The 24,862-nt window shown below is 31.1% G+C and overlaps 9 protein-coding genes across 9 annotated transcripts; 5 read left to right on the forward strand and 4 right to left on the reverse strand.

Annotated features, from left to right (window-relative positions):
• Positions 1 to 2,685: 2,685 nt before the first annotated feature.
• BX663DRAFT_555564 (uncharacterized protein) lies at positions 2,686 to 6,132 on the forward strand (the record flags this gene model as incomplete). Its single annotated transcript, XM_051531641.1, has 9 exons — positions 2,686 to 2,789; positions 2,851 to 2,993; positions 3,059 to 3,144; positions 3,275 to 3,337; positions 3,481 to 3,993; positions 4,057 to 4,301; positions 4,414 to 5,384; positions 5,449 to 5,766; positions 5,834 to 6,132. 9 exons carry the CDS (start codon positions 2,686 to 2,688, stop codon positions 6,130 to 6,132), a joined length of 2,742 nt encoding a protein of 913 aa, XP_051378659.1.
• A 56-nt stretch (positions 6,133 to 6,188) lies between these two features.
• Positions 6,189 to 6,755, reverse strand: BX663DRAFT_232667 (uncharacterized protein). Its single transcript, XM_051521821.1, has 2 exons — positions 6,687 to 6,755; positions 6,189 to 6,639 (listed from the first exon to the last, which is right to left on the reverse strand). Exon 2 carries the CDS (start codon positions 6,579 to 6,581, stop codon positions 6,246 to 6,248), a length of 336 nt encoding a protein of 111 aa, XP_051378660.1. The 5' UTR covers positions 6,582 to 6,639; positions 6,687 to 6,755; the 3' UTR covers positions 6,189 to 6,245.
• BX663DRAFT_580248 (WD40-repeat-containing domain protein) lies at positions 6,190 to 7,795 on the reverse strand (the record flags this gene model as incomplete). The annotated part of the gene is made up of 6 exons (XM_051532189.1): positions 6,190 to 6,861; positions 6,911 to 7,033; positions 7,227 to 7,299; positions 7,367 to 7,454; positions 7,528 to 7,622; positions 7,677 to 7,795. The coding sequence occupies 6 exons, from the start codon at positions 7,793 to 7,795 to the stop codon at positions 6,688 to 6,690; spliced, it is 672 nt and encodes a 223-aa protein (XP_051378661.1). The 3' UTR covers positions 6,190 to 6,687.
• Positions 7,796 to 8,948: 1,153 nt separating this feature from the next.
• On the forward strand, positions 8,949 to 10,447 carry BX663DRAFT_523699 (uncharacterized protein). The gene has a single exon (XM_051529548.1). It carries the CDS (start codon positions 8,988 to 8,990, stop codon positions 10,236 to 10,238), a length of 1,251 nt encoding a protein of 416 aa, XP_051378662.1. The 5' UTR covers positions 8,949 to 8,987; the 3' UTR covers positions 10,239 to 10,447.
• A 1,775-nt stretch (positions 10,448 to 12,222) lies between these two features.
• On the forward strand, positions 12,223 to 15,999 carry BX663DRAFT_555567 (armadillo-type protein; the record flags this gene model as incomplete). The annotated part of the gene is made up of 7 exons (XM_051531642.1): positions 12,223 to 12,308; positions 12,431 to 12,533; positions 12,600 to 12,819; positions 12,895 to 13,070; positions 13,133 to 13,231; positions 13,289 to 13,609; positions 13,711 to 15,999. 7 exons carry the CDS (start codon positions 12,223 to 12,225, stop codon positions 15,997 to 15,999), a joined length of 3,294 nt encoding a protein of 1,097 aa, XP_051378663.1.
• A 243-nt stretch (positions 16,000 to 16,242) lies between these two features.
• BX663DRAFT_538359 (kinase-like domain-containing protein) lies at positions 16,243 to 19,335 on the reverse strand (the record flags this gene model as incomplete). The annotated part of the gene is made up of 4 exons (XM_051530685.1): positions 18,795 to 19,335; positions 18,402 to 18,728; positions 16,432 to 18,332; positions 16,243 to 16,336 (listed from the first exon to the last, which is right to left on the reverse strand). The coding sequence occupies exons 1-4, from the start codon at positions 18,912 to 18,914 to the stop codon at positions 16,243 to 16,245; spliced, it is 2,442 nt and encodes an 813-aa protein (XP_051378664.1). The 5' UTR covers positions 18,915 to 19,335.
• Positions 19,336 to 19,932: 597 nt separating this feature from the next.
• BX663DRAFT_232816 (uncharacterized protein) lies at positions 19,933 to 21,271 on the reverse strand. Its single transcript, XM_051521822.1, has one exon. It carries the CDS (start codon positions 21,203 to 21,205, stop codon positions 19,979 to 19,981), a length of 1,227 nt encoding a protein of 408 aa, XP_051378665.1. The 5' UTR covers positions 21,206 to 21,271; the 3' UTR covers positions 19,933 to 19,978.
• Positions 21,272 to 21,885: 614 nt separating this feature from the next.
• On the forward strand, positions 21,886 to 23,052 carry BX663DRAFT_479574 (50S ribosomal protein L30e-like protein; the record flags this gene model as incomplete). Its single annotated transcript, XM_051524322.1, has 2 exons — positions 21,886 to 21,930; positions 22,252 to 23,052. The coding sequence occupies exons 1-2, from the start codon at positions 21,928 to 21,930 to the stop codon at positions 23,050 to 23,052; spliced, it is 804 nt and encodes a 267-aa protein (XP_051378666.1). The 5' UTR covers positions 21,886 to 21,927.
• Positions 23,053 to 23,594: 542 nt separating this feature from the next.
• BX663DRAFT_523724 (uncharacterized protein) lies at positions 23,595 to 24,551 on the forward strand. Its single transcript, XM_051529549.1, has 3 exons — positions 23,595 to 23,738; positions 23,808 to 24,008; positions 24,129 to 24,551. The coding sequence occupies exons 1-3, from the start codon at positions 23,615 to 23,617 to the stop codon at positions 24,416 to 24,418; spliced, it is 615 nt and encodes a 204-aa protein (XP_051378667.1). The 5' UTR covers positions 23,595 to 23,614; the 3' UTR covers positions 24,419 to 24,551.
• The last annotated feature ends 311 nt before the right edge of the window (positions 24,552 to 24,862 follow it).

A 24,862-nucleotide genomic window follows, 5' to 3' on the forward strand; every position in this document is an offset into this window, starting at 1 on the left:
TGCCATATAATGTCAAATAGATCCTTAATCTTGATTTTTCTTACATTTCCTTAATTTCCTTTATTGTATCAAGTAAGCTTATGAAACAATTGTTATTACTTTTTGGACCAACTTCATGCTATTTTTTTTTCTATAGAACAATAAGATAGATTTCTATTTTATGTTTAAAAGACAGAATGAAAAAAAAAAAAATTAAAAATAGTAATAAGCTTATAATAGCTTTTCTTACATTCTTTATAAATACCTAATGTACCTTTTCTTATTATATGCGTCCTTTCATATTAACACAAGTTAACGATTAGAATCATTAACAGCACCTTAAGTATATTTATTATTATTTAACTTTATTTGATTTTCTAATCTTTGTAGTTGGAGAATCTGTCAGCTTTTAGAGTTAAAAAAAAAAAGAAAAAAAAAGAGCCACTTAAAGAAGCTTATCAAACAATAGCCTTCTATCTTCAAAAAGATTATTCTTCAAATAAGAAAGGAATGATGATTAGATTTCAATTTAACATTTTTTTTTCTTTTTTACCATTCTAGTTGAATAGTATTTCATACATATTTCTATACATTAATGTTACGATTATTATTTTTTTTTTTTTAAGAGTCTACAGTACAATAGCATAGTAAATTTTTAAATGAATGTAATTGGTACGTTTAGAATTAATTCGATATTAACAGAACTCATCTTTACTTATGATGATACAAAAAAAAAAAAAAAAAAAAAAAAAAAAAAAAAAAAAAAAAAAAAAAAAAAAACTAGAATGAATGATCTATGATTGCTCTAATGCCTTTGTGTCATTTTTCAACAGTATTTGAAAGCCTTACGAACATATCACGTACACAAAAAATGCATATGAAATATCTCAGATTGTTTACTATTATAACAGTATAGAGCGAGACCCACGATGTATACTCTGATAACATACATATCTTACCCACATGTAAAAGATGAGTATATAATACATTCGCAAAAAATTATTTATTATCCTCTTATCCAATTAATGAACATTGTATCGTTGATTCTCTTGTAGTTAACATCTTTTTTTTTCTCAATATCATTTTGATAGAAAGAGATATTATGGTCTCTTTTTTTACCAGGACCTTTTTATTTTTTTTTCTTTTGGCAATGGTTGACTTTGTAAAATAATTATGTGCACTTGAATCCAGTACATATACATATACAGATAATTAATAATAATTCCCTATCACTAATATTTGTAAGCTTTATAAGTTTAGCTTAATTTCATTTGAGCGTCCAAAAAAGCATGCCAAGTCACGTCAATCTACTAAACTAGATAGAAGTTATAGAGAATCAATTTATAAGACATTCATTTTTTGTATCCGTAGTCATCTAAGTAAATTAATATTTATATTATATGAATGGATATTATTTATTTATTTTATAGTTTTTAGTGCATGATTCGAAAATTATAAGGAAATTAGTCTCCTGAAATCTTTTATTAAAATTAAAAAACAATAACACAGTTAGACATAATACGTTAAAAGTAATCTTTATTACTTATCTAAAAGGGAAATAAAAACTTATAAATATTTCTATTCATTTCGTTTATTACTACAAATCAAGTAATGTCTACAATTCAATAACTATTATTAATTAGATTATAAGAATATTTGTTCCATAAAAGTAGCACGTTTGGTCTCTAGTTAAACTGATGGAGTAGCCTAATAGTAGTTATTCAAAATGTAAAGGAGGTAAATAACAATGTAGAAATGATGAAAATTTAAATTGAAAAAAATTCGTAAATATGCTATTGATTAATTATCGTCAACAAGAAAAAATAGATGTATACAAATATATGTATTTGGTAAGATATCCTGTAGAACTTAGCGTCCTTTATAAAGTTTCTAAAGGTTAATTGTTTGATGATCTACTGGTAAAAATGTAAAGTCACATACGCGCCATTCTTGAATTTTATTAAACTGTTCTGGTCGAAAGCTAAGAGAGGCATTAGGTGAGACTACTCTACTGTAGATATTAATCTCGGTAGCAACATTGTCGATTCAGTTAAAATAGTTTCAATGGATACTTGCAAATAAAATCCAATACATCACATTATTCATTTTTGGTGCAATGCGGAGTTAATATATTCTATGTTGTTAATTGAGGACATACTAAAGTTTAAGTTTATTATATTTATAAACCTTTTTTTTTATTGTAAGACAATAAAGATTAAAGCACATGAAAAAATGTAACTTGTGATTTATTAAATTATATATTAAAGTAGCAAATATAGCGAATTAATATATGATAAAAAAAAAGTATCCTAGAGCTTTTCTTTACAAGTTTTATTTTATTTTTTCAAGAAACAAAAAAGGTCAAGCAGGTTTTTTTTTTTTTTTTTTTTTTTTTTTTTTTTTTTCCTTTTTTCCTTTTTTCCTTTTTTTTGTTTTCGTTCCTTGTAATTTTTGTTATTATATGTATTATTTGAGAACAGCCATAAGGTCAGACATGCAAAAGGAGGTCTCACAATTTTCTCCTCTTTTTTTTTTTTTTTTTTTTTTTTTTTTTTTTTTTTTAAATATAATACATATATTTATACATTTATTAACGTTTTACACGCATTTTTCCCGCACTATATTTTATTTTGTTTTATTTTGTATTTTTGTACCTTTTTCATCTAGATATACTACTTTTATTTATTTTTATTATAATATACTACTATGACTACTGAAGAAATTATTGTTCCAAAATGTCAAGGCTGTTCATATTTAATTGAAGAAGGGGCAGTAGTTGCATTTGGCGATTCATTATTTCATGTCAAATGGTAAACATTTGTCTATTAAGTAATGCAAACTTACAGTTACTTATTTTTTGTCTTTTTCTAGTTTTATTTGTGCAAAATGTAAAGAATGTGTTGATGATAAAACAAATTTATTACTTCTAGAAGATGGAAGGCCTGTTTGTGACAATTGTTCTTATAATTGTACTGTATGTCATGAAGTCATTAGAGATGAGGCTATCATGACTGGTAAAAAAAAAAAAAAATCGATTCTTTCAGCAAGTTTCATCACGTTAATCTTTTTTATATGATAGGTGAAAAGGCTTATCATTCTCATTGCTTCAAATGTATTTCTTGCTGCAAGAAGATCGAAGATTTGATATTTACACAAACTGCCAAGGTCCGCATTTTTTTTTTTTTTTTTTTTATATGTACACAATATTAGGTTTCATTTATGAATCACAAACAAAAAAAAATTACTTTTAGCATTAAATATTAAGTATCTCTTCTTCTTTAAATTTATAATTTAGGGAATTTATTGTACAGCATGCCATGAAAAGCGAAAAGCTGAGAAGAAACGTCGAAAAAATAAGGTACATTAATAATAATAATAATAACAATAAAAAGAAGATTTTTTTCTTTTTTTTTTTTTTTTTTTTTTTTTTTTTTTTTTTGTTATTTTTTTGCTTGAATTTTATTCTGAAACATAAAATTGTGATTTTCTATTTACTTTCAGACAAATATTGTAAATGCATCGGAGACAATAGAAAAATCACAGCAGACTTCTTGTATTACTGTTTATCCTGAGGAGGCCAGTAGCTTATCTACATCACCTGTATTACCTACACCTGCTCGCTCTCGTGAAAACTCTCCACCACCAAATATGTCAGAAGCGCAAGTAAATAATATAAGCAGCTCTATTTTATCAGATTTATCATTATCTTTCTTTGATAATGAGTCGACCGAACTTGCCAATTTATCTAATTCCTTGGGTGTTAATTTATCTTTGAAATCAATAAAAGATCAGGAAAAAGCGAGAGATAGTACAGCACTTCGTATCAACAGAGCTTCTGAAATATTACAATCCTCATTACGTACTTCTTCATTAAAAAATATGGACCAACATAATGAAGAGAGTGAGACTTCTGTTGCTATTAACTCTTCCTCTGATGTGAATACACTTAAACAAGAGCTTTCAGAATTACGGTCTAGAATGAAAGAACTTGAAACCAATTATAAAGTATTACAGGTAATCATAATTCATCATCTACTTAATTAATGAGGATTCTGATTATTAATTTTTTAATTATAGGAAGCAAGTCAACAAGCCCTTCTAGATCTTGACCAAGTCAAAGATGATCTTGCAAAAGAATTTAATGTTAAGCAACAACTCGAATTTACAATTTTATCACTGACAAAAAAAAATGGGGGTGTTTTATCTCGGAAGGAATTAGACAAGCTTGCTTTATTCAGAGTAGAGTTAGAACGAACATGTAAAGAAATGATCAACTATCGAGACAAAATTGCTAATACCATTGATCAAAATATATCTAGCAGGTAAATATATATATCAAGATAGTATTTACTATATATTTAAAAAGAAGCTGATGGATGATATATGTATTTGTATTTGTATATGTATATATATATATATATATATTTTTAATAGCTCTATTTGTACAAATTATCAAAAAAATCTCAAGATTCAAATCAAATCATTAATACAGGAAAGAGATTTATTAAGAGCACAGACTAAAGATTTACAAGTATCAAGAGATGACGTGATACATGAAATGATACTTCTCAATACGAAAAATGCTGAATTAACCACAATGAATAATGATCTATCTAGACGTGCTCTAGAAAAAGAAGAAACCATTATTATTACAGCACCTAACAATAATAGTCATTCACCTCCACTTTCTCCGTCTCAATCTACAGATACAACTATTCCCACTAGGATTCGGAAACCATCCGATGGTGGTTCAGTTGTTTGTAATGTATCCTCACAAAACAACTTTATACCTGACCAAACACCTACACTATTTCGTATCAAAAAGAAGGGAAGCGCCATGTTTGGTATATTAGGTGGTTCTGTCAGTAACACTAAATCTGAATCTTTAAACGGAAATCAACATCATTCTTCTTCAAAACCAAGCATCTATAATAATCATCTTCATAGTAGCAGTGTACAAACTCTCAACTCTCATTTCGATACTATTCACCATAATAGTGGTACAGTAGGACGAGCGTTTACCAAGAATAAGGCTTATGTAGAATCAAATAGCTCTTTATCACAGCATACCTCTAATACTCAACAACAGCAGTCCTCAGGTGATCACTCGTTTCAACCAATGTCCTTTTTGAGACCTGTCAAGTGTGGAGCTTGTGGGGATAAAATTTGGGGTCGAAGTGAATATCGTTGTGAAGGCTGTGGCTTTTCTTCTCACTCTCGTTGTCTAACTAAAGTACCACAGCAATGTACTGCTGCAGCACTAGCAACCAGTAGTAGTCTAGAATTAACATCTTTGACATCCACAGAGGGTATACATCCTTCAATTAGTTCATCTAGCTTATTATCAACAAGCCATGAAAGCAGTATAAATAAGCCATTACCAATACCTAAAAAGTCTATTTCAGGTAAAGTACGCAGTCATTATCAATCTTTTTTTTTTCTCCTAATGTATTTACATCCTTTATATAGAAAGCAATCTTTTTGGTATTGATCTCACAGAGCGTGCACAGTTTGAGAATAGAACAGTGCCTTTGATTGTAGAACAATGTATTAAAGAAGTTGAAGCAAGAGGTTTAGAGTATGAAGGGATTTATCGAAAATCAGGCGGCGCAGCTCAAATACGTGCTATTCAACTTGCCTTTGAACAAGGTGAAAGTACCAATCTTGATAATGAAGAAGAGTTTAATGATATTTGTGCTATTACAAGTGTTCTTAAACAATATTTTAGAGACTTGCCTAACCCTCTTTTCACGTTTGAGCTTTATGACACCTTGATTGATATAGCAAGTGAGTACTTTTTTTTTTCTAAAAAAAAAAAAAAGCAATTTATCATTAACCATCCTGCTATCATTAGCTATGAATCACAATGAAAAGAAGATAGAAGCCTTTTCAAACGCACTATCAAAACTTCCAAAAGCTCATTTGGATACAGTCATTCTTTTATTTACACATCTTAACAAAGTTTTCGAACAAAGTGAAAAGAATCGAATGAGTGTAAAGAATCTTGCTATGGTATTTGCACCAACATTGATGCGTCATAATGATCCATCAAGAGATTTCCTTGATATCAGTTATAAAAATGCCACTATTGAATATATTCTTTTACATACTACAGAACTATTCCCTAATATTACCACTAATACTATCTCTTAAATAGATAATATCTATCTATATATATCGTAATCCCTTTTCTCCTTTATACTACTTATACATACACATCTTCATCTACATCCACACATATATTATTTGTAATTAAATATTTATTTTTACATATCTGCAAAAAATGTATTATTTTTGTTATTCTTTTTCTTTTCTGTCTTGTTCTTTTTTTGCTTCTTCTTTCTCTTTTTTTTATTGCTGCTTTCATCATCTGAATCAGTTCCCCAATCATCATCCGAATCTTTTACAGTAGGTTCGTCATTAGTTTTATCTTCTTCCTCTTTATCATGCGATACGTCCTGTTCTTCATCTTCTAATTTTGCAGTCGCTTCCTCTTCCTCTTCAAAAAGATGAGCAATATCCCAAAATTGCAATTTGTCATCATGTCCACTTGACACCAATAATTTCTTATCATAACTTAGTTTTAAATTTTCAATGGGCATATCTTCACCATGATCACCCAAAGCGCCATGAAATTCATTTGGTAAAATAGTCACCAAACTAAAAAAAAATTAAGTTAAGAGGAATTGATATTACATACAAGCTACCTTACCGAATAATACCATCACTGCTTCCTGTACAGATTGTATCTTCATCTAATTTACAAATAGCTTCAATGGAGTTTGGATGTCCAATAATACGATCATTATAATCACCCCAATCTCCCCAGGACCACAAGCTTAAGATACCATCTTGTGTACCCACAACTGCTTTTTTCTCATTCTAAAAATACATTAAATTTATGTTAAAAAAAATAATAATAATATCCTACCTTCACGAGTTGTATAGATAAAAGCTCATCTTCAATTTGATCTGACATAGCAGCTACATTAGGTTTACGAATATCCCAAGTAGATAAGTACCCGTCACCTCCTACTGTTAATAATGTTCTATGCTGATTGCTATATATCATATCTGCAATATAATCTTCATGTTCCGTATATGTCATGACAGATTCTTTTTTGCGACTATCCCAAATCTACTTTGTAAATAAAGATGAATAAGTTGATGTAATCATATAGTACAATTTTTTTTTTTTTTTTTTTTTTTTTTTTTTTTTTTTTTTTTTTTTTTTTTTTTTTTTTTACCTTTATAACCCCTTTATCGTCACCTGTTGCTAATTTATGTTCATCGATGATTAAAAGTGAATTAATGGGTGATCTATTATACAGAATTAATAATCGAAGGAAATATAAATTCTTTATATAACCTTATTATTAATTCTTACTCATGAGTTTCTTCTCGAATATGAATGACTTCACCAGTTTCTGCATCTAAAAGTCGGATCGATTTATCACGTGAAATACCATATATTTCTAAACACTAGAAATAAGTAACTTGTTTTTATTTTATCACATGCATATATCTATCTATATATCTTATTCTTACGAGAGCCATCATGTGTAAATGCAACACCTCTGCATGATTTTTTAAATGCTCTAGTTTTCCATAATTGTTCATGGCCTTCTAAACCATAACGATAACTATAAAAAAAAAAAAATTAGTAAAATACACATGTAAATGACATGTATGTTTACCAATGAATTCGACCGTTAATCATGCCGGTAACCGCAATGTTGTTACTAGGGTGCAAATCAAGATGGAATATATTATCGTCGAGTTGTATCGGTGCTGGTTTATTATCTCCTGCATTCATATTAAATAATAATAGTAATAAAAGCCTAGATTGTGTGATTTTTTTTTACCTTCTAACTTTCCTCTACATTATACGATATAGAGAATAAAAATAGTCACAAACTAGAATTTGAGGCTTATTTTTATGCATGAAAAAAAAAAGATAATTGCACACTGCAGTTTAATTGATGCATGATTCTGCTTTTTTTTTTTTTTATCTGATTTTGTTGCTTTGGCAATGATACACATATTATGTAATTATTAAAATATTATAGATATATAAATAAAAAGGGTCTAGAGATTTTCATAGTGTCGTTGTTTGTTCAAGTAAAAAAAAAAAAAAAAAAACGACAATGACAAGAAAGAAATGTGTTTAGAATTTTTATTCATTTACTTTATCATGACTGAATTTATTAGTGAGTATTTCATCGTCAAGTTGCTATAATTTTTCAATGTATTGTTTCGGATAATCTTGAAAAATTATATTTTTTTGCTTGTTTCAACCGTTTTTTTTTTTTACAACGATCTCTAAAATATAGGATACGCCTTATTATAAATACATACAAATGTATACACTTTTTCTTTTGCCTTTTTGTTACTCACTATCCCCTTGTATTTATTTTACTCATAATATAATATATTATCCTCCTTTTGCATAATAAAATCACCCAGGTTTTAGCTCTCCTGAGTGACTATAATAACAATAACTGTATTATCAAACGCAAAATGGTAAGAATGCGGCTCGAAAGCTGTAAAAGATTTTAATTCAAAAAGCGTGAACTTATTTTTTTTTTTTTTTTTTTTTTTTTTTCATTCAGCGCCTATCCAACTCTTCTGCAAACCTCGTTACCAAATACTGCAAATCGTAATAAGATTAACGGAAGTAAATCCCGGAAAATAAATGTATTAAATGAATAAGTGTAGTCTCCCCTTTTTCGGCCAATAAAAAGAAACCCTTTTCATTTTATGATTTAAGGGCCTCTTTGCTTCTTCTTTCCTTCTTCCTTATCTTCTCTCTCTTCCTCCTCCTCCATCTCCTTTTTTTTAATGTATAATGAGATAGTTTACTTTAAGTTTGATTTAAAAAATGAAGAGTGTGTGTGTTTTTTTTTAAAAATAATAACCAATAAAATAACTCCGCAACACGCTTTTCAATCACAATTTGCTTGAATAATATTTTATTGTTTTCTTTCCTTTTCTAGACAAGTAAAGCAATGGAAGCTGACTCTTCTTCAAATACAGAAATTAACTCATCTATGGAAGAAAGACAACAATCTGTACATTCTTTTCGCATCATTGACACACAACAAGATTCAGAATCAGATAAGGACCTCATTATTCATTCACTCAATGAATCACTTCATATTCATAAAGAAATCCTCGAACGCATTCAAAATGAAAAGGAAGAGTTTCAACAACAAATAGAAAAGGAACGTCAAAAAGAAAAGGAGGCGCTTGAAAAGTTTAAAAAGTCTTCTCAACAAGTCTTGGACGATCAAAACAAACATTGTGAGCAGCTAGAATCAATTATTTCCTCGTTGAGACAAGATTTAGAAAAGAAAAAGGAAGCCTATCAAAAACTTGAAGTCAATTTTTATTCTTATGTAAAACAAATTCGAGTCACTGATGATGATCTCTCAACCATTCAACCAGAGATATCACATTTGTTAAGCCAATTAAATAATACTTGTATGGGATTAAAGGCAAAGATGGATCGAGAGGCAGGGACTAGGTTTGTGTTTAATTATTGGTCTGATAAAGTAGACTTGATTAGGAAGCATATGATGACTGAAGAAGAGCAAGAATTATTAGATACATCCTACATTACACTCTTTGTTGAAAAATATCTTATTACAGTATTACTCAATCATATCATGGACGTGCCTATTCATTTAGGTGTCTCTATCAATGATGCCTTTCAAGAATTAGATGGCTGGATGACAAGTAGAAATAAGGAATGGGCAAACCGACTCAGACAGCAGGTCTGCGCACTTATTGTTCAACAGCCTGGTGATGAAGAAGATCAAATACAGGCAGCTAAATCCGAACTATTAAATGAAATCCTATCCAACTTAGGTCCTGTTTATCCTACCCTTCAGCAAGATTCTAGAAAGATTGAAAACTTAATACAGAGATGCTCTAAATTGAATTTGGCTGTGAAAGGACAAGAAATAAAGATTAAAAGATTGACTATTGAAGAAGGTGTAACACAATTCGATCCAAAGACAATGAAAGCAACTGCAAAAGGTAAGCCTAATGGTATTGTCCTGTTATCCATCACACCTACTTTTGTTGCAAGTGATGAATTTGATAATGAGCATGGTTTTGTTATACCTGGTAAAGTTTTCTGCATCAATGAAGAAGAGGAAGATACACAAATAGAAAAGGGAGAGCCATTAAAGAAACAAAAGATGGATGAAACAGTCTCTCAAGATATGGAAGAGGATCAAGAAAAAGACGACTAAGATACAGAAAGTATAAAGGAAGTTCTTAATGAAGAGTAAGCATGTATGCAAGTAAAACAAAATCATCTTTTTTTTTTTCTTTTTTTTAGGGAAAAAGAAAAAAAAAACACACAAATACTATATCCTGTACTGTTAAAAGACGAGACTTTTTATTCATTGAACAATAAAAGTCTATTGTATAGTGCTCACAGTACCAATTTGCGGGTTTATATTTTTTTTTTCTTTTCTTTTTTTTTTTTTTGCGGTTTGCATTCTCTCAATTTGCGTCTTTATTTTTTGACCTTGCATTTTTATTAATAAATAGAATATTGATTATATATATATATGCTCTTCGTTTAAATATCTTTCAAATGTATCAAAAGAATGTCTAACAAAGCCCTAGAGGTGCTTAAAAAGGAATACTGTTGCAAGCTTCACTAATCCTGGTTTTCAAATCCTCAGTATTTCCGAACTAACTACTTCAGACTTTACTCTTAACTACAGTGTTCACGGCACCAATACACGCAAACCCAAGTTTTTATTGCACTTGGCAATTTCAAATCACACCACTAAAAATCCCTATTCGAATGTCCTTGCCCATATTAAATTTACATCTTCAGTTATTCAATTTAATAAACCTTTTTCTTTCCTTTTTATTATTTATTAACCAATATTTATTACAATATGTATTCAATCATTGGAAAAAGAAGTGTATTCGAGAATGGTCAGGGAAAACTTCGTTAAAGGCAATAGAAATTAACAATAAACTGGGAAGAGAAGGTCAACATTCACCATAGCGTAGAAAACTTGAGCAATTTCACTCAATATTCGAGTAAACAACTACTAGATCTCGATCTGGATGTCCCAAACCTTTCGCGGACGAAAGAATTGGAGAAATCATTTGTTGCAAATAGTAAAACAGCGGGCAAGTATGCATATTATTTTTTATAATCAGAAAACCTTATTCATCTATTACTCGAAGCTTAAGCTTTTAATTTGCCGTAGGTCGATATTGTTTCTAAATAATTCTGCCTGCAATAAGATTTATTTTTATTCTTTTTCTTACTAGAGATATAATTAATCATTACTCTTCTAAAGTAAGCAATGTGTCTGTCAATATTAGTTCATAGCGAATGTTCCATCTATAACAATAGTACCCATTATTCATATTCTACTATTATTTTTATCATCCCATTAGATAACGATATAATATGTAGGACTTATAAATATAATAGTCATAATCCTATTGAATTCTCATTATTACAATACAATGTATATAATTATTTTTAACGTTCGAATACTCTAACGATCAGCTAATATCACAGAGCTTTTCTTCAAAGCAATATGTAAATACAGCACTCTATAAGAAGCTTCTAATGTTATTTGCTTTTCAATCCATACCATTTTATAGGCCCTTCTAAAAGTTCAACATGATGGAAGCACTTGGTGCCAAACGAGGGTTATTATTTTTATTATGAAGCCCAATTATTTCTGTCGTCAGAAGAACAGACAATAAATCTGCTTGAGCAAAGAATTAAACATCCTCTTAACAACATGATAACTTTTATACCTTAGGAAGCTACAAGATATCTTTGAGTATACTTTTTGCTCATTCATAGATTTTCTAAATTATTGGAATTACATATTCTTCCCATTTTATTGTCTCTTTTCCATCCTCATTATAAAGAATTCCTTAGTCATTTACAAAGATATTCTTGCCTGGAACTGAAAACATGTTACGTGTTTATTATGTGAAAGTTTGAAAATGCAAATAAAAAAATGAAGATGCAGACTAAGGTTATGCAAACCACAAGAAAAATTGTAAACCCGCAAATTAATATTGTGAGTACTGTATTCCCCCATTGTTTCTTCTATGATTTAAAGGAAAAAAAGTCACACTTTGTGCCCAATTAACTTTTTTATTTACTATCATTATCATTTTTTTTTATTAGATTTTTGTATTTCTTTCTTTTTTTTTTAAGAAATTTATATCAAAACAGGCACTATGGCACAAGTACCTGTTTCTGCTGAAGTTCTTCAGCAACTTGCTCCTGTACTTTCTAGTCTTTTGTCTTCTGATAATAACCAAAGGTAATTACCTATCAAATAAATATATATTCCTATTTGCATATAAATTAATTACGTAACAATTATCCTATCTCTATATGCATGTAAACACACACATATTAACTCTACTCTATATAATAAAATAGAGCTGCTGCTGAATCTCAATTGAACGATCATTGGGTTGCTCAACAACCTGATCTTTTACTTCTTGGACTTGCTCAATTTGTAGCAAATAATAATGAAGTTCAGGTACAAAAAAAAAAAAAAGTGGTACAAATTACTTCGAAATTAACATTCATCTTCATCCCACAACAGCTTCGTTCTCATTGTAGTGTGCTTTTACGTCGTTTAGCTTATAAACAATTTAGTTCTAACGATCCTGATAGTCGTCTTTGGGATGTAGTGCAGGAATCAACTCGTCAAGGTGTTAAAGAGCTTTTATTAGTCGCTCTTGCCAATGAATCTGATCAAAGCACTAGACATAAAGTTTCTGATACTGTTGCTGAAATTGCTAGATTTGATTTAGTAGAAGGAAGTAAGTTTAGAGAGAATGAAGTAACTGCTGATATAAGACATTAGAATCTAAATGTCGAAATTTTCTTTTTAATAGATAAATGGGATTCTTTGTTAAAGGCTTTATTTGAATGTTCTCAGTCACCTAATGCTGCCCATAGAGAATCTGCTTTCCGTATATTTGCTACTGTTCCAGACTTGATTGCTGGTCAACACACCGATGCTCTTAAAAATGTCTTTTTAGCTGGTTTAAATGATTCTGAAAGTCAATCAGTAAGTTTTTTTTTCCTTCTTCCATACCTTTAATCAATTTATATTTAACCTTATTAAACTAGGTTCGTTTGGAAGCTATGAAAGCAGCCGCTGCATATATTGTTCAAGCTGACGAACAAGCACAAAAGAGTTTAGGTACTTTGATGCCTCATATGCTTGATGTAAGTATATATAAATAATGATGTATATTTTAAACCAATTATAAACAAAATTATTAGCCTTTATCACCTGTTATTGCTGCTCGTGATGATTCAACCCTTGTCGATTGTCTTGTTGTCCTTATTGAATTGGCTGATAGTTGTCCTAAGCTTTTCCGACCTGTACTTCCTAATGTCTTGAGTGTTATGGTTTCTGTTGCTAAAGACAAGTCTTTTGATGATCGTTCACGCCAAACCGCTTTGGAATTGTTGTTAACTTTGGCTGAAGCAGCTCCTGCTATGGCTCGTAAGGTTCCTAACTTTGCTTCTGAAATCATTCCTGTTGCTATGGAAATGTCAACTGATATTGATGATGATGAATCATGGTATACTACTGATGATGTATGTTGTTGAAGAGAATTTGCTTGTATATATCAAATTTGGGTGCTAATTTTTTTTTTTTTTTTTTTTTTTTTTTTTTTTTTTTTTTTTTTTTTTTTTAGTTGGATGAGGATGATAATGAGGAAAACTATGTTATGGGTGAAAGTACATTAGATAGAATTGCCCGTACTCTTGGTGGTAAGGCTGTTGTTCCTATTTGTTTCCAATATATTCCTCAAATGCTTCAATCAAATGAATGGCAGCAAAGACGTGCCGCTCTTATGGCTATTTCCTCTATCGGCGAGGGTTCTATCAAGATTATGAAGCCTGAACTTTCTAATATTATCAATATGATTTTACCTTCTTTCAAGGATGCTCACCCTCGTGTTCGTTATGCTGCCTGTAACACTATTGGACAAATGTCCACTGATTTTGCTCCTTATCTCCAAAAGCACTTCCATGAAGTTGTTGTTTCTTCTCTTTTACCTGTTATGGAGGATCCTCAACCTCGTGTTCAAGCCCATGCAGCTGCTGCAATGGTGAACTTCTGTGAAGAAGCTGATAAAAAAATTCTTGATCCTTACCTTAATGCCATCTTTGACCGTCTCTTGATCCTTCTTAAGACTTCTAAGACTTATGTTCAAGAGCAAGCTATTACCACTATTGCCACTGTTGCTGATTGTGCTGAGGATCGTTTCAATAAATATCATGACGCTATCATGCCTCTCTTGCTCAACATTCTTCATCAAGCTGGAGATAAACAATATCGTCTTTTACGTTCTAGAGCCATTGAGTGTGCTTCTCTTATTGGTCTTGCTATTGGTAAAGAAGTTTTTGCTCCTTATACCGCTGAATTTATCAACATCCTTGCTGGCATTCAACAATCTATTACAGAACCCGATGATATTCAAACCACCTACCTTTTGGCTGCTTGGGCTCGTATGTGTAAGATGATGGGTCAAGACTTTTTACCTTATCTTCCTAATATTATGCCTCCTCTCTTGCAATCTGCTAAGCTTACACCTGAATTTACCTTTGTTGATCCTGAAGAAGAAGATATTGATTCCAAGTATCCTTCAGATGATGGCTGGGAATTCGTTGGTATCAATGGCCAACAAATTGGTATCAAAACTTCCGTATTAGAAGAGAAATATACAGCTATCGAAATGCTCACCAGTTACGCTCGTGATTTAGGAGCTGGTTTCTTACCTTATGTTGGTCCAGTTCTTGAAATTGCTTTGCCTTTACTTAAATTCTACTTCCATGATGGTGTTCGTCATGCTGCTGCCTCTCTTATCCCTCTCCTTTTAAAGGATGCTAAAGAGGCTAACGTTGCTCCCGGTGAGATTGCTAACATGTGGAATACCATTTTTGAAAAACTTTGCAAGATTTTGACTATTGAAGATGATATTACCTTCTTAGCACAAACCTACGCTACTTTCTCAGAATGCATTGATGTCTTGGGTGAAAACTGCCTTCAACCTGCACAAATTGAAAACTTTATGAAGGGTACAAATGAACAATTAGCCAAGTTCCTTAAGCGCTTGAATGAACGAGAACAAGAAAAACAAGCTGGTGAATATGATGCTGATGATGAAGAACAATTAGCCGACGAAGAAGCCACTGAAGAAGATGCCCTTAGTGAAATGGCTCGTGCCATTCAATCTTTGTTCAAAATTTTGGGCCCTGCTTTCTTACCTTACTTTGATAAGCTTTTACCCTTAATTGTTCAATTCCTTCCCCATCCTAATAATGCTGCTCGTCAATGGGCAATCTGCATCTTTGATGATCTTATTGAATTCACAGGTCCTGCCTCTTTCAATTATTCCAATTACTTCTTACAGGCCATGGTCGCTGGTATCTCTGATAAAGCAAGTGAGATGCGTCAAGCATCCGCTTATGGTGTTGGTGTCATGGGTCAATTTGGTGGACCACAATATGCAGATGCTTGTGCTGCTGCCCTCGAGCCCCTTTTCAATTTGATCAATTCTCCCAATGCTCATGATGATGGCATCGTGTTTGTAACTGAAAATGCTATCTCAGCCATTGCTAAAATCTGTAAATTCAATAACAGCAAATTCCAATTGGAGCCTGTCTTGGCTGCCTGGCTTACAACTTTACCCATTGTTAATGATGATCAAGAGGCACCTATTGTCTATACATACTTACTTGATCTTCTTGAAGCTCAACATCCTAGCATTTTGGGTCCCAACAATAGCAACATCCCTCTTATAGTTAAAATCTTTACTGAAGTCTTGGCTGCTGATATTTTGTCAACTGAATTATCAGCTCGTATGGTAAACAACATGAAGTTAATCTTAGGAGGACTTGATGAAGCAACTCGTAACCAGTTATGGAATGCTATTCCTGTAGAAACTAGAACTATTCTTCAAAAGAAGAATTATGTATAAAAAAAGAAAAAAAAAAAAACTTCTTTTGTTGTAAGGCAGCTAAATAATGCAATGCACATATATAATACGCTCATATCTTAATTGTAGAAAAATTATATGTTATACTTTTTTTTTTTTTTTCATTTACTATATTATACACATATAAAAAAAAATCTTGTTATATAAAACATTGATATTTATATTGTTGGGTTAAAAGGAAAGAGGGAAAGCATGTTTATTGGTATATGTAAATAATGTAGTAACTTAGTTGCTAGATATAATAGAAGAGGATTCTTCTGGATCTGCTAAAAATGGATGCTTTAATAGTTCATCTGCGGACGGTCTATCTTCGAAATTCCTATTTTTTTTTTTTTTTTTTTTTTTTTTTTAAAGAAAAAGAAACAATGTTAATAACTATATAGGTTATAGCATCTATTTATCAATCTACTTTACAATTCAAATGTACTCATTAAAAAGTCTTTGGCATCTTCACTTATATGTGGGGGGATATTAGGGATAGTATTACATCCAATTTGAAATATAGCTTGCATTTGTGAATATTCAGGGAAAGGATGATCACCTGTAAACATTTCAACTACCATGCAGCCCAAGGACCAAATGTCTGCCTTACGTGTATAATGTGTCTGTTTTACTACTTCAGGTGCCATCCAATAAATCGACCCTTGAAGACTCGGTCGATGATTCGTGCTAGTAGATGACACTGCTGCATTGTTGGTTGGTGGTTCTTGCATTATAATATCTTCTTCTAACTTTTTTGAAATCCCAAAATCAGTAATCTTTACACCTCCCTTATTATCCACAAGGACGTTAGCCCCCTTTATATCTCGATGAACAATATCCTTATGATGCAAATAATAAAGTCCCTTTAGAATCTGTCTCACAAAGCTTTTTACAAGAGGCTCCTGAAAGGCGCCATAGCTGGAAAGAAGACCTGCAACAGATCCACCAGGCACATATTCAAGAAAGATACTAAAGTAAGAATCATCAATTTTAGATCCCAAATACTGTACAATATTTTCGTGCTCAAGTTCTTTTAGAAGCTCTATCTCTCTTTGAAGAGCTTCTACCATAGATTTCTTCTGTTGTGCTGAAGCTGAGTTTTCAACGGGTAACTCCACTTGTTTTACTGCCATAAGCTCACCACTAATAGGATTTAACCCAAGATAGACATCACCAAATGAACCACGACCAATTAATGAACCTTTCATCCAGGTATCTGGTAATGATTGAGTTTTAGTAGTAGGTGTAGATATAAACGTAGACGTAGACGTAGGTGTCTTTAATGTCATTGATGCTGTATCCTTTTGATGTTGCCTCTCCTTTAATCTAAGAGATTTATGATTTAAGCTTGATTTTCGTTCTAACTTATTTATTTGTCTTTGCGAATTCTCCTCCTTTTGGGTATCATTCATCGTTTTTTTATCATCAGATTTATTATCATTATTATTAGTAGAAGAGAAATCATTCGCTTTGATATCATGTTCTTCTTTTGTATCTTCTGTAGTAATAGCAGCAATCATATTCATCGAAGCTTCTTCTTCTTCTTCTTCTAAAAATCGATCCAAGTCAACTCCTAAAACTGACACTAATTCAGGTAACACACTATTTCGATAATTTCGAGGCTGCAAACGACTTAAAGCAGAGTTACGTCTTGTCATAGATAATCGTTGTGCTTTAATACCTGCCGTTTCTAATACTTCTCGATTATGGTTAGGGAAAAAGGAAGGTAGATTAGATGAAATGATTTCTGATGGTGGTCGTTCACCAAAGAAGCGACGACGTCCTCCATTATTGTTCATAATAGCTGAATTTCGTATATGATTAGTTGATGTAACTGATCTTATTGAACCATGTTGACGAGAAAGATTATAATAATTAGTAGGTTGAATATCGTTATCATTCACATTATTACGTTGTTGTCGCTGTTTATTACATTCTTCCTCTTTATTATTATGTTTACTATGATAATGACGCTGTTGACTGTTAATCGTTCCCTTTCTTTTAAATTCTTCATAAGTAAGGTACATATGTCGTTTACGCAATATAAGTCGCTCCTTTTCGGGTCTATCTATCGATTTACAAATTTCAACTAACTCAGTATCTGACAAGGCACGCGCTTCACCATTTGTACTTGATCCCACAAAGATGCAATAACTATCTGCACTATTTTCATCTATGCCAAATTTATGTAGTACTTTTGCCATAATCTGCTTGGGATCATTTGCTGTATTATGAACATTCACAATTCGTGTTTGACCGTCCTCACCAAATACTTTTACACATGTCTGCTTTACTTTTTCCATTGACATGATCCCTCCTTCAAAAGAATTTCTCTACAGTAAATAAATTAAGGATATCTATATAGCTATTTATAAAAAAAAATCTAGGAACAGTATTCTTACTTTTTGTGTTGTTCTTGGACTTGTTGGCATCTGTGAATAAATGTCTGAATTTTGTTGTTGTTGTTGTTGTTGTTGTTGTTGCTGCTGCTGCTGCATGGAAAGATTACCTTGTTGAGCTTTTTGTGATCGTTTTGATTCTGATCTTCCCAAAAATCGAGAAAATGAATTAGATCGAATTAACAAATTTTTTGCACTGCTTGAATCAGATGACTTTGATGTTTTAAAGTTGGCTGTATTTGGCGTTATTTCTATCGTATTAAACCCTTCATTATTTCCAGGTGGTGTTAATAACAAGCCTTGTCTCATGTTTTCTAAATTATTATATGACTATAACAAACTAATTAGCAAAACAATCCACTATCTTTTTTATTTCTTTTTCTTTTCTTTTATTACTCTTGGAGTTGTTACTTTCGTTGTCCTCGCAGCTAAAGAAGCGGCTAAATAACATTCTTGTCGAAGCGCTTTAATTGCAGCAACCAAACGAACTCTTTCGCCAACTGTTTTAATATCCATTGCTTTAATGGCTTCATAATCTAAATCAAGTAACACTGAACCAGAAATATTATGTTCTACAATAACAAAATGAGAATGATTCCTGCATGTATACTAATTAGAAGTAGATTGTCAAGTTTTTTTTTCCCCTTCTTTTTTACCTATAAATTTCTGACTAAAACGACCAAGCGCTTGATTAGATAGCCATTCTGTTACTTTTGTTTCGGACCAATTCTTTACATCATCAAGTAAAGTTTTTTTAAATGCGTATTCAACATGTGAAGGTGAATTTGACTGCGAATGTGTTGACATGATTATTGTTAAAAGGCAAATTTAAAGATTAATACACATATAAATATATTATTCTTGTTCAAAATATCTAAAATTATATGTGTATATTTTTTTTTTAAGTGTAAATGAAGTTTATATTGGTTTGATTGGCTACTCAAATAAAACGATATTATTATTTTTCTGTAATATGTTTCATCAAGTCAATAAAGAAACTAATACCTTATTATAATCTACCTTTAAAGGACAGTAATAATAAACACACACACACACATATATATATATAGAATGAAGAAATGGAAGGACTTTTTTTTTCTTCTTGCATGTAAACGATAAGTATTGATATAAGCTTCTCTTTATATATATATATAAATAAATAGACAGTTTTCTTCCTAGATATCCTTTATTAATAAAGGCTCATAATCAGGTATATATATGTAATGACTATCCAAAATCAAGTTATTTAAAGAGAGAGGGAGAGAGAGAGAAAGAAAGAAAGAGAGAAACGGCCTCTTATACAAACATAGAATACTCATATCAATAGAGTAAAGAAACCTATCTTGAAATAGCAAATTGTTTCCCTTATTGAAGAATACTTTGCTAACATGTTTGTAAAAATCATTATATTCGTACATGCTGCAAAGAAAAATTTACACTTGAGAGACTCTGCTTATTGAATAAGAATCATACTGCTCCTAATATACATCAATATCTCTGCCCTAAGAGTATATGTATAAAAAAAAAAAACGCCTTATGTATCAACTATAAAAGAAAATTTATTTATTTATTTCTTTAGTTTATCTTCTAAATGGAGTAATTAAACCTGCATCAAAATAATCAGGAGGTCTTTCATCCTCAATAGAACCTACAGATGCCCAGTCAATCGTAGTAGGTGAATGAGCTGGCGATGTTTCATTTGAAACAGGTTTTTGAAAAGATAAAGGTAACTGATTTTCTTCTTTTGTAGGCTCATTGATTGCTATTTCAGTAGAAGAGATTCTACGCAGAGGTTGCCTGTCTACATTAATTTCGGGAATATGCTTATCTCTTTCTCCTTCTTTATTATTGCTTGTTTTAGTAGTCATCAATTGTTCTTGTATATCATTTTTATTCACTTTTATTGATTTATTTATTTCTACATCTTCAAGCATCTTTCCTTCATTTTGATCAGTAGGTGTCTGAATGGGTATCGTTGTGTGACTATCTATAGAACTTTTTTTATAGAATAATGGCTGCTGAGAAAGATGGTCAGGACTTATTTGAATCTTATTTTCAATCATTTCATTATTGTCTGTGGATATATATGCTTCATTTGTTGAATCTTCATCAAATGAAAAGGTTAAAGCTGGTAATATGTAATAGTCACTCATTGATTGTGAGCGTGTCATTATGGTATGTATATTATTACGAAGTGTACAACAATACTCAATTTGTGATAAACTATTACTAGTAGATGATTTTATTGATAATAAAGACTGTTGCGATGCTCTGCGTAGAGATGGTTTATTTTCTATACTAGTTGGAGTACTACTTCTTAATCCTTTAAATTCCTCAAAAGGAACTCTGGGCGAAGATGCTCTCTTGTATTGACTAGGTGCAGGGCTTGGTGATCTTGTTAATTTTCTTTTTAATGACGATGATGGTGGTGTTGGTGTTCTTTTCCCGGGAAATTGTGTTTTTCCATTCGTATAAGGTCCATTTTGATAACTATAACTTCGATTGTCTAAAGAATTTTGTCTCATATAATCAAATCGATCATTTTGATCCAAGGATTGACTCTTATCGTTTGTTGTTATTTCAGATAATGAATGATTTCCTAGTCGATTATTAATATCTTCCAAACAATTTTTAACATGTATCATAGTGTCATGAGTTATATCTATAGTTGATTTCTGAGGCTTATTTAATTCTTCCATGTATTTTATGCTTTTTTCTTGAGATGCTTGTTTATAACGATCTAATTCATCTTCTAACTGTATAAATTCTTTAGAAAGTGTTTGAATTTTAAACTCGATTTCAGACATGTTTAAATTGTGCCTAGATACTATGTCTATATATACATAATAATAATAATAATAATAATAATAAGCATTTAAATCAAAATATGCAACTTTTTTTTGTTACCTGATTCTACTTGTTTTTGAACGATATTTGATAACACAGCAGTTGAAAAAATCATCAATATTCTATTCATAATTTCACCATTGCAAACAGTGAAAATGCTTTTGCGCAGAGGAACATGAGATAACATAGGATATTCATCACGCAGTTCAGTTAACCATTTATGAGCTACTTGAGCATACTTGGTTGCTTGTTTTAAATTAGTTACTGGCCAACAGTCATGAAATTCATGTTGAGCACGACGTTTATTTAAGTGGCGAAATAAAAAGTAACTAATAGATTGAAATGCTTTTGAATTATTCGCACCTTTTGTAAACACTTGCTCATCTAAAATAAATGATTCATCGCCGTGAACTTGTTGATCATATCCAAGCACTTTAAGATTAGATAGTAAAGTCTTAGCGTACATAAAGAAAGAGAAAAAAAAATACATGTGTGTGTATATATTTTTTTTTTTTTTTGGTCTTCGAATAGAATTACATTTTTTGTCGGAAAATAAAAAATACTAAAGGCGGCGGCAGCGTTATTTCTCAGAACTATATAAATCTCTTTAAATTTAAATTATACATTTCTTTACATCTTTCTACTCTATCCATCTATCATCCATCCATCCATCCGTTTAAGAATGGTAAGTTGAGTCTTTTTTTTTTTTTTTTTTTTTTTTTTCCCCTTTAAACGATTGAAAACTTCACTTGTTTTTCCCAAGAACCAAGCGTTATAATTACGTATAAGATATAGATGATGGCTTATTTAAGCTTGAAATCTTTTTGGTTAAAGGATTAACAATAAAATATTATCTGGCTGAGTTGATCGTTTATCCTTCTCTTTTGTAAAAGGGAAGAATAATTCAACTGGTTAGAGTGTAGTTTTTCATCAGAGTTGTAAATTTTTTTTAATTTTGTTTAAAAAAATTTGAATCTGATCAAAAACCCTTATCACTCCATGACAGCCTCCATCCAATAAGAAGTCCACTGGTAAGAAGGTTGCTCCTGCTCCTTATCCTATTAAAAGCAAGCAAGCTCCCAAAGTTTCCGCCAACCCTTTGATCGAAAAGACTCCCAAGAACTTCGGTATTGGTCAAGACGTTCAACCTAAGCGTGATGTTTCACGTTTCGTTAAGTGGCCCAAGTATGTTCGTCTTCAACGTCAAAAGAAGATTATCTACCAACGTCTTAAGGTCCCTCCTGCCATTAACCAATTCACTCATGTTTTGGATAAGAACACTGCTACTCAACTCTTCAAATTGATGCACAAGTACAGACCCGAGAGCAAGACTGAAAAGCGTGATCGTCTTCGTGCTATTGCTGCTGCTAAGGCTGAGAAGAAGGAAGTGCCTAAGACAGATAAGCCTATGGTTGTTAAATATGGTATTAACCACATTACTGCTTTGGTTGAAGCTAAGAAGGCACAATTGGTTGTGATTGCTGATGATGTTGATCCTATTGAATTGGTTCTCTGGCTTCCTGCTCTCTGTCGTAAGATGGGTGTTCCCTATTGTATTGTTAAGGGTAAGGCTCGTCTCGGTGCTCTTGTTCACAAGAAGACCGCTACTGCTCTTGCCTTAACCGATGTTGCTGAAGCTGATAAGGCTGAATTAGCTACCCTTGTCTCTGCTGTCAATGCTAACTTTACCGAAAAGTGGGATGAGTCTCGTCGTCATTGGGGTGGTGGTATTATGGGTCCCAAGTCTAATGCTAAGATGGCTAAGCGTGCTGCTGCTGCCGCTAAGGAAATTGCTGCTCGTCAGTAAATCTATAATTTTAAGAGAAAAAAAAATAAATTGCATTATTGTCCTCTCCTTATTAACTGCATGTAGTGTATATGATTACAACATGTGTTCACACTATATATAATATCTTTTTGTAAATAAAATTATTCGTATTTTTTTTTTTATTATAAGTATACTGCTATTGAACTTTGTCAAATATATAACGTAATTTTGCACAAAGAAGTATGAATTATTAATACAATTGTATACTGTTTCATATTCATGTTGATATAAATATCAAACTGTTTTATATTTGCACGTAGGATTGACATGTAAATTTAAATTAATTTTCATGTGGGGTCGTATCTATTTTATTATAGTCCTCCTTTTTTTTTTTTTTGTAAAAGTGTAGAATAAGGTCAGCTATTTTATCATATAATGAAAAAGAGGAAGGGGAGAATATAAATGATTCAATCAGCTGCTTAATATGACTTTTACAATCTACTATTGGTGCACATGAATATTAATTCTTGTTACAAAACTTATTTTATTACCTTTTCTTTCTTTCTTTCTTTCTTTCTTTATTTCTTTCTTTCTTTTCATTATGATCACTACAGCTAATAATTCAATAACAAATACAGAAGTAGCAGCAAAAAAACATCATCATCATTATAGTAATGGTATTATGAAAGATACTATTTATCATCCATTACCAACTATCCTAACAGGTTTCTACACAATACGCATTTTATATACATGTATGTATTATCTTAATAATTCCATATCCTTTTTATTAGACTTTTTCGCTATTAAATTACATGATTTGATCCGGATTCGACCGTTACCAATTGGTTCTAAAAGAACAGCGCCTGAATTAATGTATTTTATATTAAAAATTACAACTCAAGCTCGTATTTCTTGTCATATTGCTATTGTAGCTCTAATTTATATTGAAAGATGTAAAGCTGTTCTTCCAAAAAATGCAATAGGAGATCAAGGTAATAATAATAGCAGCATTCTTTCTTTCCTCCCTTCCTTTCTCCTCGTGTTATATGTACATATAACTTATAATATATATGTATAAATATGTATATACATATATATATAAATATATACAGATACAATTCATCGTATATTTATTGCTTCTTTACTTGTGGCATCTAAATACTTGCATGGTACTTGTTGGGCACATAGTCAACAACTTTCTGATTCAGTATTGGCAGAAGACGAAATACCTGTCTGGCTAAATAACGCAAGAATGGCAGACATTTGTAGTAGATTTTATACGTTAAAAGAAATCAACCAGTTAGAACTCTCCTTTTTAAATTTAATCAAATTTGAATGCTTTATAAATCCTATTGAAGTACAACACTATTTAGTGAAGAATCGACAAGATTTGTTAATATAAAGTGCTGGTCACTTGATAGACATATACCCTTATTAATAAATACAATTTATTTGATAGTTGCACAAGCATGTCAACCATGTTTCTTTACACAATAAATAAATAAATAAATAAATGCCCTTTTTTTCTTTTAGAATTTTGGACAGCTACTAACCAATTTATAAAATAAAGAATATATGTTTCAAGTCTCCGTCTTTATTTTCAAGGTGTTCTTCTAAATAGATTGTATCATATTCAGTCCAGCTATTCTAATCCTTGACAGAAAAGCACAAGCTTTTTTGGTAGTATGTAACATTAACTCATCATTTCTCTCCTCCCTTTCTCCCCCTCTTTTTTTTTTTTTTTTTTTTTTTTTTTTTTTTTTGTTAGTATTGTTTGAAACTCTGTATAAATGATAGTAGATAGTTTACTTTATAAAAAGATGAATAGATTGTATTAATAAAAAGT

The sequence above is a fragment of the Cokeromyces recurvatus genome, assembly GCF_025118155.1.
Source record: "Cokeromyces recurvatus strain NRRL 2243 chromosome Unknown BX663scaffold_37, whole genome shotgun sequence".
NCBI lineage: Eukaryota > Fungi > Mucoromycota > Mucoromycetes > Mucorales > Mucoraceae > Cokeromyces > Cokeromyces recurvatus.

Bases quoted from the DNA above. Each gene is read 5' to 3' on its own strand.
- BX663DRAFT_232667 (XM_051521821.1), bottom strand. From the start codon at position 6,581: ATGCCCATTGAAAATTTAAAACTAAGTTATGATAAGAAATTATTGGTG.
- BX663DRAFT_523699 (XM_051529548.1), top strand. From the start codon at position 8,988: ATGGAAGCTGACTCTTCTTCAAATACAGAAATTAACTCATCTATGGAA.
- BX663DRAFT_232816 (XM_051521822.1), bottom strand. From the start codon at position 21,205: ATGTCTGAAATCGAGTTTAAAATTCAAACACTTTCTAAAGAATTTATA.
- BX663DRAFT_523724 (XM_051529549.1), top strand. From the start codon at position 23,615: ATGATCACTACAGCTAATAATTCAATAACAAATACAGAAGTAGCAGCA. The intron at 23,739-23,807 runs GTTTCTACACAA...CCTTTTTATTAG, and splicing joins ATTACCAACTATCCTAACAG to ACTTTTTCGCTATTAAATTA. The intron at 24,009-24,128 runs GTAATAATAATA...AAATATATACAG, and splicing joins AAATGCAATAGGAGATCAAG to ATACAATTCATCGTATATTT.